This window comes from Orycteropus afer, unplaced genomic scaffold (assembly GCF_000298275.1).
Source record: "Orycteropus afer afer isolate SDZICR_OR568_19922 unplaced genomic scaffold, OryAfe1.0 scaffold00291, whole genome shotgun sequence".
NCBI lineage: Eukaryota > Metazoa > Chordata > Mammalia > Tubulidentata > Orycteropodidae > Orycteropus > Orycteropus afer.
This window is the reverse complement of record NW_006921878.1, coordinates 386,209-398,377: the sequence shown is the minus strand read 5'-3', so window position 1 is coordinate 398,377 and position 12,169 is coordinate 386,209. Positions and strand designations below refer to the sequence as shown.

At 48.2% G+C, this 12,169-nt stretch overlaps 1 protein-coding gene across 1 annotated transcript in view; it reads right to left on the bottom strand.

The window, feature by feature from the left end:
* LOC103205683 (complement C3-like) overlaps positions 1-12,169 on the bottom strand; it is a 215,899-nt gene that overhangs the window by 57,370 nt on the left and 146,360 nt on the right. Inside the window, exons 3-5 of the mRNA XM_042782324.1 lie at positions 1,881-2,073; positions 1,557-1,719; positions 1,322-1,392 (exon numbers count right to left, since the gene is read on the bottom strand). Coding sequence (XP_042638258.1) covers positions 1,322-1,392; positions 1,557-1,719; positions 1,881-2,073 — 427 coding nt within the window. The remainder of the gene's footprint in view (positions 1-1,321; positions 1,393-1,556; positions 1,720-1,880; positions 2,074-12,169) is intronic.

Sequence of the window (12,169 nt, the reverse complement as noted above, 5' to 3'; positions counted from 1 at the left end):
GGCCAGACTTCGTCTCACCTACTTTGGTCATGTCAGAAGGGACCATTCCCTGGAGAAGGATGTCATGCTTGGTAAGGTGGAGTGTTGATGAAAGAGGGGAAGGCCCTCAATGAGATGGATTGACATGGTGGCAGTGGCGATAGACTCAAGTATAGCAAGAATCATGGAGCTGGTGTGGGTCTGGGTGGTGTTTTGTTCTGCTGTGCATAAAGTCGCTATGAGTCAGAGACTACTCAATGGCACCTAACAACAACAAGTTGGTGTGTAGAACTCTGATGTTGGGATTGGTTAGTTTTGTCACTCTGCCAGGCTTACAATGAGCCCTCCTAGAGGCAGAGGGAGGATCTCACTGCCATTTAGAGAGAAGAGCTAGAGTTGGAGTAAAGCGTATCCTTGGATCCCTGCACTGGACCTCCTTAGCAGAGACACCCTGGCAGAGAGACGGTCACAGTGGAACCACAAGGCACAAGACAGAGAAGTGGGCTTACCTGGCTCACAGAGTGAGAAAGATGAGTGACCTTGGGCCGGAGGCTTGCTGACTGAGTGGGGTGCACCTACATGTACTTATTGGCAGAGCTAAAAGAGTTCTGTAACACTTGCCCAAGCAGAGCAGAGGCCAGGCTGAGAGGCCAAGGGCCAGAGAGGCATGCCTGAGGGCACAGCAGGAGGAGAATGACCTGCTCGAAGAACTGTATCCTGAGCATGTTCCTGAACCTGAATTGTAGCCTATCACTTCCCTAATAAACCCCATAATCATAAGTATTGTCTGTGGTTCTGTGTGGTAATAGCAATGAATTATTGAACCCAGAAGAGAAGTGAGTGCCGTGGGACAACAGTTGGTATCAAAGTTGGTAAAAAGGCTGGAGGGCGGCAGCATGTCTGACCTCATAGGAATAAGCCTTGGGCTGCTGGTGGTGATTCTGTCTCCCTCTTGTGAAGTTAGAGGAGGTCAGAAGATGCCACCTCCATGTCCTTTCTGCACTGCCTTATAGGGTTTCTAAGGCTATAATCTTTACAGAAGCTGACTACCACTATTTCTCCCATGGAGCAACTGGTGGATTCAAACTGCTGACCTTTTGGTTAGCAGCTGAGAGCTTAACCACTGCAACATCTGGGCTCCTTAACAGAGTATACAGAATTATTGTCTGCCGTCCCAACTTTCTGATGTGGAAACTGAAGCTCAGGAAGGTGAAGTGACCTGCTCAGAGTCACACAGAATCCACAAGCACCCTTCCACACTGTTGTCTCCTCTCTGCCTCTATCTCTTTCTCTGTCCTTGAGTTTCTGTCCTCTGAGTCTCGGGGCCCTGGTTGGCTGGTACCTCAATAGTGACGATCACCGTCCGGGCCACAGGCAGCAGTTGGTCATCCAGAGAGTAGATTCGGTAGAGAACTGGGGCCGGGCACAGAGAAAAGAAACTCGGTGAAGTCCCGCCCCTCTGCGCAACCCATCCGTGGCCACACCCAGCCATGCCCCCTGCACACCCATCTGCCGCCATGTCCAGCCATGCCCCTGGCACACCCCATCCACCACTACACCTAGCCACGCCCCCTCACCTGTGGAGCCAGGGGTGTAAATGGTCTTGTCTGTCTGGATGAAGAGGTAGCCACTCTGCAGGCTGACTAGCACCACCTTCTCCACTAGGGTATTCTCAAAGGCTGCCTGGACGATCACGTATGTGTTCCCCTTGTTGGACATTAGATCCTTGCTGGCCGGGATCTAGGCAGAGGGTGAGGGCTCATTAGGGGTCTGCTTCAGAGCCAGTGTCCAGGTGCTCCCAGAAGGGAGGGGGCTCAGAGTGCTGAGGAAACTTGGTAGAGACACGCCAGGGTTGGGTGAACTTGGAGGGGCTATGGGTACTAGCACCAGTCTGTGTTCACCTTAATGGTGATGGTGCCCAGGTGGCGGTTAGCAGAGGTCAGCCTGGTGCTTTCGCTGGTCAGTATATGCTTCTTGGCAGGGAAGTCATGGACCGAGACGGTGACAGGAATGTCCACTTGCACCTCATGGGCTTCTACCACCACCATCTCCTTGCTCTCCAGCCGCAGAATGTTGGGGGTGATCACGGAGTACCTGATGGGGAGACATGGGGGCAGCTGTCATCCCAGCCTCTGTCCCTCAGCCATCCCCTGCCCCCCACACCCCTGCCTGAGCCGCTGGTCCTGGAAGGCATCCAGCGACTGCCCTGGAGTCTGCCAAGATCCACCTTCCTCTCTGGAGGCTGCTCCTTCCTCCCCCGCATGAGCAAGGATGCAGCCGCCCTGACCTCACCCTCACCCAGCCTGGCCTGATCTGAGAAATCTGGATGGCCAACAGCCCAGGGACTGTGGACTCCACTAGCCCCAGAACCCCAAAACCAGAACCAGAATCCTCAAAGACTCTTGACTTCTAAACCCACAAACACCCAAAGCGCTAAACCCCCGAATGTCTGCAAGCAACTGTGGAGTCAGCTCGGAGTCATGGTGCCCCCATGTGTGTGGGAGTGGGACTGTGCTCCAGAGGGTTTTCAGTGGCTGCTTTTTTCAAAGTAGATCACCAGGCCTTTCTTCCGGGTTGCCTCTGGGTGGAGTCAAACTTCCAACATTTTGTTTAGCAGCGGAGTGTGTTAACAATTTTCACCACCCAGGGACTTCCCTAAATCTCTAAACATCCTCCAATATAGGTATCCCCCACTATTTCAAAGTTCATGTACTTTTACCAGAGACCTACATTGTCAGCTGTTTCCGCTAACGCAAGAGGCAAAAAGCAAAACCAGTGTTTGTTATGCAGCAAGTGTTTAAAGAGGCAGTGTGCATCCAGAGCAGTGTGAGTGGCATCACCACGCCCCTTCCCTGGGGCACTACATGGCACACACACTATTTCTACTTTACAGGTTGTGATATATTGCAGTAGGATACACCCAGTTTTGAGAAAACAAAACTTAGAGAGTGGAAATTCCCCAACAGGCACTCCCCTTCCCCTTCCTGCGCTTTTCTGTTTTTGTAAACCTGTCTGCTTGCATTTTTTGAAAGTAACCAATCTCCTTATACCCTGCCACCCTGGAAACATACAAAAGCCCTGCATAACCTTTTTTGGGGGCTCAGTCTCTGGATGTGAATCCACTGAGCCAGGTGATGACACAATAAAGTCCTTCCTTTTCACCATCCTGCTTGGTGTTAGCATTTCCCTTGGGGGCTCTGGCAATGTCTTTAGTGCATTAGCAGAGAAACCCTCAACCTCAGCCTCCCCCAGCCTTTCAAGAGACTGGTAGCATGGCTATTGTCGCCCCTCAGGAAGTCAGTGGTCCGGGTTGGTCCTCAGTCTGGGGAGAACAACTGGCTGAGAACACTGGTGGACCCCTTACCACTGTGTGGGTCATTTGCACTGGGGCGAGAGCTAGCCCTACCACTGGCCCTGGACACCTAGCAGGAGGAGGAACAACCACTCTCTGGACATCTGAACCGTGGTAGGTTTTGGGGCCCCACAGACAGTCAGAATTTCCTGCCAGTAGGAAGAAGGGGAGCCTGATCACCTCTCAGGACACTGTCCAAGTATCAGTAAAGAGAAACTGAGAAACCACAGTGGCCCACAGGTTGTGCAAGATCCCAGGAAGGTTGGTGTGTGTGTGTGTTAGAGTGTGTGTGCATGAGTCTGTCTAGCTAACAGAGACCTTATGCACTCAGGATGCTGGGAGTATGTGTTGAGTCAATCTCCTAACCGGTGGCAAACCTCATACAGCTAAGGGCAACGAGTCTGCAGCTAGGCCTGCAAGGCTTCCACATCAGGGGCTTATACTGACTCGCTAAAGCTAAGAGGCACCTGAAAGATCCTTGAGAGAAGAATGGAAGGATTTCAACAAAGTGACTGGTGGCTACCCTGTGCCACAATGGGTGGACTCAGAGTCAAGAAGGGACCCCACTCCAGATCATGTTGAAAAATTTCAAAAAAAAAAAAAGGATTATGGAATAAAAATGCAGGCAGGGAAGCTTAGGACCCTTCGTGAATTAGAGTGGCCTGCTTTCCAGGTTAAATGGCCGTCAGAGGGATCACTGAATAAGTCCACCATGAGGGTCTGGCTGGTAGTGACTGGGGACCCCAGTCATCCAGACCAATTCCCTTACATAGATACATGGCTTCAGTTGGTTACAAGTCCACCCCCATGGCTCCGGGGACAAGTCATTTGAGTGATGGTTTCCCAGAGCCACTGCTCCGGGGGTGGGGGGGAAGAAAACTAAAGGACAGCCTTCTACTTTGCCTGAACTCTTGAGCCCCCCATTCTTCAGGGGACACCGGAGGAGCTGGATGCCCCTTCTTATCCCCCAATGTACCCATCCTTGAGAGTCCCCTGATTGTGAATGCCACCCCCACCCACACTGGATTCTACCACTAGCCCAGAGCCTACAACTCCAGTCAGGACCAGCCCGGGACCACCCTACCTCACTCCATACACCCCATTGCTTCCCTCAGCCATGCAAATGCCGCTCCAAGAGACAAGAGCACCCACTTATGTGGACTCAGATGGCCATGTCCAAGGAGGACAATGCACTCTAGTTTACTAACCATTTACCACCAATGACCTCTTCAATTGGAAACATCACACCCTGCCATACACAGAGAAGCCCCAGGCCCTCATAAAGCTTATGCAATCCATCTTCCAAACCCAAAACCCAACCTGGGCAGATTGCCACCAGCTCCTCCTCACGCTGTTCAATACAGATGAACAAAGGCAGGTATTACAAGCTGCTGCCCAAGGAGTGGAAGAAAATGACCTGGCAGGAGTTATGAATGCACAGATGTATGCCCAGAGATGTCTCCCAGATGAAGATCTGCACTGGGACCTGAATGAGAGAGACGGCCTTCAGAACCTGGAAATTTACCAGGAAACATTTCTGTAGGGGTGCGGAGAGATGGTCAGAAAGCAATAAACATCAACAAGGTAACCAAGGTCCTGCAGGGGTGGGAGAAAGTCCCAGCACCTTCTATGAAAGACTTTGTGAGGCGTACAGACTTTACACACCATTTAACCCAGAAAGTCAAGAAAATCAGCAAATGCTCAATACTGCCTTTGTGAACCAAAGCGCAGGGGATATCTGCTGAAAACTGCAGAAACTAGAAGGATTCATGGGCATGAACTTCACAGGGATGAACTCCACCCAACTCTTGGAAGTACCAAACAAGGTATTTATAAGCTGGGACCAAGAAGTGAGACACCAAGCAGACCAGAAAATGAAAAAGATGGCAGACCTCATTGCTGTGACATTCACCCAGACCAAACTAGGCCCACCTAATGGCAGAGGAAAGGGGGCCGAGTGAATCACTCACAAAAAACAACAGAAGGGGAAGAACTCCCCTGGACCAAGATCAATGTGCCTACTGCAAGGAAAAAGGACACTGGGAAAATGAGTGCCCACAGAAGCAGAATAGTAAGATGTGAAAACCCAGACCACCAAAGGAAACTGGCCTATTCAGTGCCACTGAGATGGAACTCTTTGAGGACTGAGGCAGACCGGGTCCAGCCACCCCCTACCCAACCCATGGTACAAGCTGAAGTGGGGGGCAAAGTCATGGACTTCCTGGTGGACACAGGGCCTGAACACTCAGTGGTAACCCAACCCATAGCTCCAAGAATACAAAAGCAAGTTAACATGAAGTGGGGCATCAATTTCTGTACCTCCCTGATTGCCCTGTTCCTCTTTTGGACTGAGACCTTCTTAGCAAGTTATGGGCACAGATCTCATTCTCTGAGGAAGGACAATTGAAACTGAAGATACTGCCTTGATTTCTCAAACTCACTCTCTCAGTCCCACGGGAAGAGGAATGGAGAATGTTTCAGGACCTGACAACTCTGAATAGCAAGTCCCCTCTTTTCACCGAATGGACAAAGGTGTGGGCCAAGGACAATATCCCTGGGCTGGCAACCAGGCAACCTCCAGTACACGTGGAACTCCTGCCAGGGACCAAGGCGGTCTAGATGAAGTAGTACCCAATCCCTAGAACCACCTTAGAAGGCATACAAAAACACCTGCACCAACTGCTGAAGCATGGGATCCTGACACCTTACCAATCTTCCTGGAATATCCCTCTTCTCCTGGTGCAAAAACCTGGAATGCAAGAATATCAACTGATGCAGGACTGTAAACCAGGTTATGGTGACTATCCACCCATCAGTACCAAACCTGTACTCACTCTTGAGCCTCCTACCAACCTCAGCAGCCTGGTACAGCTGTTTGGACTTAAAAGACACATTATTTTGTATTTGCCTGGCTGTACCTAGTCAACCCATGTTTGCCTTCCAATGGGAGGATCCCACTACAGGGAACAAAGCACAATATACCTGGACTTGACTTTCCTGAAGATTTAAAAACTCCCCCACAATCTTTGGAGAGGCACTAGCCAAAGACCTGCAGGCCTTCCCTGGACAGGAGAACAGATGAATCCTTTTACAGTATGTTGATGATCTCCTAGCCCATGAAACCAAAGAAGGCTGTTATCAGGGGATGAGTCTCCCATTAGGACACCTGAGCTGATGTGGATACAAGGTATCTAAGAGGAAGGCCCAACTGTGCCAGCCCCAGGTGAAATACCTCCGATTTCACATAAAACAGGGAGAAAGGAGCCTGGGAGCAGAGTGGAAGAGAGTAATACAAATCATTCCTACACCGACAGCTCTGAAACAAGTCCGGGAGTTTCTGGGTGCAGTAGGATTCTGTTGTCTGTGGTTACCAAACTTCGCCATCACAGCCCACCCCCTCTATGAGACAACAAAAAGGGGAGAGAAGGAGCCCCTGCAGTGGGGTCATGAACAGCAAGCAATCTTCCAGCAGTTGAAAACAGAACTTCAGACTTCCCCAGCATTTGGGGTACCTGACATCTCTAAACCTTTTACTTTATACATAACTGAGAGAAAACAAAGTGTGGTAGGAGTCCTAGTGCAGACCATAGGGTCCTGGCCCAGACCTGTTGCATATTTATCCAAACAATTGGATGGAGTGGCCAATGGATGTCCCCTATGCCTGTGGGTGCTGGCTGCCACTGCCTTCTTGGTGCAAGAAGCTGATAAACTCACCCTGGGCCAGAATTTAGCAGTCCGAGTCCCTTGCTCGGTAGCGATGTTAATGAATACCAAGGGACATCACTGGCTAACCAACTCCCAGCTCACCAAATATCAGGGCCTACTGTATGAAAACCTCCGGGTAGTGCTGGAAACAGTAAAAAAGCTCAACCTGGCCACATTATTGCCCATGGGTGATGGACCCCTGAGCATTACTGCATCGAGGTCCTAGAGGCCATGTACTCCAGCTGACCAGATTTAAAGGACCAGCTGCTTCCAGACCCAGAGGCAGAACTGTTCACTGATAGAAGCAGCTTTATAGACTCGGAGGGAGTATGCTGCACCAGCTATGCTGTAGTCACACTGGAAGAAACCATAGAGGCAGGACCACTCTGAAGCAGGACATCGGCTCAAAAAGCAGAACTAATAGCCCTGATCCAGGCCTTAAAGTGGAGTAAAGGGAAGAGGGTCAATACATATACAGACTTTAAATATGTCTTCTTAACGCTGCATGTGTATGGGGCCATATAGAAGGAAAAGGGGTTGTTAACTAAGCAGGGAAAGCTATAAAATACCAGACTGAAATCCTAACCCTACTGGATGCAGTGTGGGACCCTGTCCAAGTCGCAGTGACACATTGTAAGGGGCACCAGAAGGAAAACACTCAAGAACACCAAGGAAATAAAAAAGTTGATCAGGAAGCAAAAAGAGCAACCATAAAAATGGACACAACTGACTACCACACCCTCCTCCCTTGGATGCCGGAAGTTAACCCAGTATATTCACAGGTGGAAAAGCAATGGTTGCGACAAGATGGAACCAAGCAAGATGAACCCAGGTGGCAACATTTGCCAGACAAAGGGTAGTGATCCCCAGGCTGCTAGCCCCCTCCTTGATCAGTAACTTCCACTCAGCCACTCATTTGGGCCAGGAGGCCACAGAACAGCTACTGGGAAAATATTTCTATATCTCTTGACTTGTGACTCTTGCAAAAGAGATCAGTCAACAGTGTGCATCTTGTTGCAAAAATAACCCTTGGCAGGGCCCTTCACCACCTCCTGGCATCCAGTCTGCAGGAGCTGTGCCTTTCAAAAACCTAATGGTGGACTTCACCTAGCTACCTAAGAGTGGGGGCTACCATTACCTCCTAATAATGGTGTGCACTTATTCAGGGTGGGTGAAACCCTTCCTGACCTGCTTGGAGAAAGTCAGAGAAGTGACATGAATGCTGCTGCAGGAAATCATCCAAAGATATGGACTCCCCTATACATAGGGTTGGACAACAGACCAGTGTTCATGGAAGAAATAGTACAAGAAACAGCTCGGGTGTTGGGTATGAATTAGAAATTACATACAGCCCATAGGCTCCAGAGCTCAGGCAAAGTGGAATGCATGAACAGGACCATAAAAACTGGACTCAGTAAACTATGCCAGGAAGCCCATTTAGCCTGGCCACAATCCCTTCCTTTAGTATTGTTAAAAATCAGGTGTTCCCCGCAGAAGGCAACAGGACATTCCCCCTATGAAATCCTTTTCACCAGACCCCCACCTCTCCTTCATTCTATGCCCAGAACCCCCAGAGAAAGAAGTGAGACAGAAGTTAGCAATCAACTGAAGGCTCTGGACATAGTGTATTTAGATGGTATTTAGATGGGTAGCAGAAAGGGTTCCTACAAGTCTTTTTTCCCACGTACATCTTTTCCAACCTGGGGATCAAGTGTGGGTGAAAGACTGGAACTTGACCCCCTCAAACCCAAATGGAAGGGACCTCTTATTGTTATTTTAACCACCCCCATGGCAGTAAAAGTTGAAGATGTCATTCCATGGATTCACCACTCCAGGATCAAAAGGGCCACACCTGACTATTCTGGCAACTCCTGGAAAATTGAGAGCCACCCCTGGAACCCTCAGAAGGTGACTTTGCAATGTGGAGACCACAGATCTACAGTGCCCTGCTCCAGTCACTCCGTGGGCTGACTGGTCTACACACGGCTGAAGGCTGAGGACCTGCCCTCACACGTACAATGACTGTCTGAGGATTCATTACCCTATACCTTGGGCTTTACTGTTTATATTCTCCCTTACCCGTTTCTTCTACGTCCAATAACCCTTGCACTGAGCGTGTCCAAACAACCCACTCAGGGACCAGGGTCACAAGAACCCTGATATGGCATTCACATTGTAATTGTAAGGGAGAAATCTCCTCCTGCAAACATAACCAAACCACTTATTCATATTGCAAAAGCACCAAGGTCTGTTATAACCCACAATATGATCCAAGTGAGCACTGGCTGGAAATTATGAGTTTCACTTCAACTGGGCAACTAATCAATAAGACTCAAGTCTCCTCCCTGGGTTCCCCAGTCTCAATAATATTCAATGCCTGCAAGGCAATCAGTATATGGAGCACTTGTGGCAGTATGGACTGGATCAGATATTACGCACACCAAGGTAAATATATGTATGAGGGAGGTAAACATAGGAAAAGAGGTGAGTCTAGAAATCCAAGTAGTTATCTCTGCCCTGCCTGGATTTGTGTAGTCTGGGTGACGTGGTATTCTGATACATATGTAAACCACAGAGAAGCTTCCCTCAGGAAAGTTATAACTAACTCAGACTGTACACAAGACACTTGAAATTCAGTCAATTTCACCATTATGAACCCTAAAGAATGGTTTAAAGATGGACATGGGGAAGTGAGGCTCCAGATAGATGGGACTGGAACAGACCCAGGGACTGTTCTCACATTAAACCTGATCACTTACACCCATCAAACACAAACTCATCACCTGTTCCATTCATTTTATGAGGAAATAAGTCAGAATTTACAAAAGCACCTAAAAAACCAGGTACATCCAGCCATCTGTAACCTTTTCCTGGAATTAGTAGAAACTATAGCAAGCTCCCTAAATATAAGCAACTGTTATATATGTGGAGGACCTAACATGGGAGACCAATGTCCCTGGGAAGCAAGGAAGCTCGACTTAACTCAACCACACAATGAAAGTAAACATACTATGAGTGGGTCCACCTGGGAGCTAAAAACTTCCATAATTGGTAATGTCTGCATAGCCCAAAAAGGGGAAAACTACAATATAAAAGTAGGGAATCTGATTTGCACTAACATGCAGACACATAATGGAGTTTCAAATAGTGACCACCACTCACAGGTGGTCTGGAACCAACCAGAGAATCCATATGCAAACTTCAGCACCATAGCCTCCCTGTGGTTTCAGGTTACTGACCAGGCCTGGGAGGCCCCAAACTGGTTATACTGGACCTGTGGAAGAAGAGCATATGCTCATCTCCCTTGGGGTTGGACAGGTGCCTGCACCTTAGGAACAATCTACCCCTCCTTTTTCCTCTTACCCCTACAATAAGGAGAAACTCTGGAATACCCATATATGATTCAACCAGGTTCTGGTGGGACTTGCAAATAGGGAATTAGAAAGATGCTGAATGGCTTCCTGAAAGAATTATTCAGTACTATTGCCCAGCAACATGGGCAGAGGATGGAAGTTGGGGTTACTGAACCCCAATTTATATGCTTAACAGGATCATTAGATTACAAGCAGTGTTAGAGATAATCACCAAAAAAACAGCCCAGGCTCTTAACCTTCTGGTCAAACAACACTCACAAGTACAGGCAGCTATATATCAAAATCGACTGGCCCTGGATTACCTCTTGGCTTCAGAAGGGGGCGTACATGGAAAATTTAACCTTACTAACTGCTGCCTAAAAATGGATGATGAAGGGAATGTCATTGAAGAAATAAGAGATAGGATGGAGGAAATAAGAGATAGGATGAAGAAAATAGCTCATGTACCTGTCCAAACATGGAAGGGATGGGCTGCATATGGATGGTTTAATAACTGGCTAACTAACTTTGGATGGTTTAAAGCTATTGCAGGTGCAGCAGCCCTATTTTTACTCCATACAATCATCTTCCTGTGTGTACTCCCTATAGTCCTGAAATCTATTAGCTCAATCATTGAAACTGTAATGGAAAGGAAAACTTCCCCTCATATACTACAGCTGCATAGGTACAAACCATTAGTCAAAGTCTGGAACAAATGATCCAGGAGTAAAGTGAGGCTCCTTGACATCTAAGCAGTACGAAGGAGCCTCAAAGAGGGGAATGTGGCAGGACACATGCAGTTTTGAGAAAACGAAACTTAGAGAATGGGAATTCCCCAAAAGGCACTCCCCTTCCCTTCCCCGCACTTTTCTGCTTCTGTAAACCATCCTGCTTGCATTTTTTGAAAGTAACCAATCACTTTATACCCTGCTAACCCAACATACAAAAGCCCTTTGTAACCTTTGTTCGGGACTCAGTATCTGGATGCCAATCCACTGAGACAGGTGTTGACACAATAAAGTCCTTCACCATTCTGTTTGGGGTTAGGGTTTCTCTTGGTGCTCTGGCAACAATATAATATCACTCCTGCTTTTACTATTTGTTACTCTTACTTAAAAAAACCCAAACCAAACTCACTGCTGTTGAGTTGGATCTGACTCATAGTGACCCCTCCTTGGGTTTCCTAAACAGTATCACTAGGAAGTAGATCACCCAACCTTCTTTTCAAGGAGTAGCTGGTGGGTTTGAACCTCCACCCTTCTGCTTAGCAGTCAAATGCCTTAGGCACTATGCCACCAGTGCTCCTTCCTCTTACTTTAGGTTATGTTTATCTGGTATGAGCTGATAAGTTAATTTTGGGGTCTAACCAACACTAAACTCACTGCTGTCCACTTGATCCTGACTCATAGTGACCCATCCTTGGGTTTCCGAGGCAGTATCTCTACAGAAGTACATTGCCCACTCGTCCTTCCAAGGAGTGGCTGGTGGAATTGAACCACTAGCCTTCTGGTTAGCAGACAGATGCCTTAAGCACTATGTCACTTTTTGGGTCTGGGAATGCCAATTTTTTTTTCCCCATATAAATGAATGGTTGTTCTTTGCTTTATGCCATATCTGCTTATGCGGTATAGTAAATTACTTAGTGTGGCTTTTCTATCCATGAGTCTTTGTAAACTCCAAGGTGGGATTTTCTATGAGCAACTGAGGAGCTCCTGATTGCTGAAGCTATCCACCTGGGTTATTTCTGTTGGGAGTGGCACAATACAATGTTCTGGGAGGT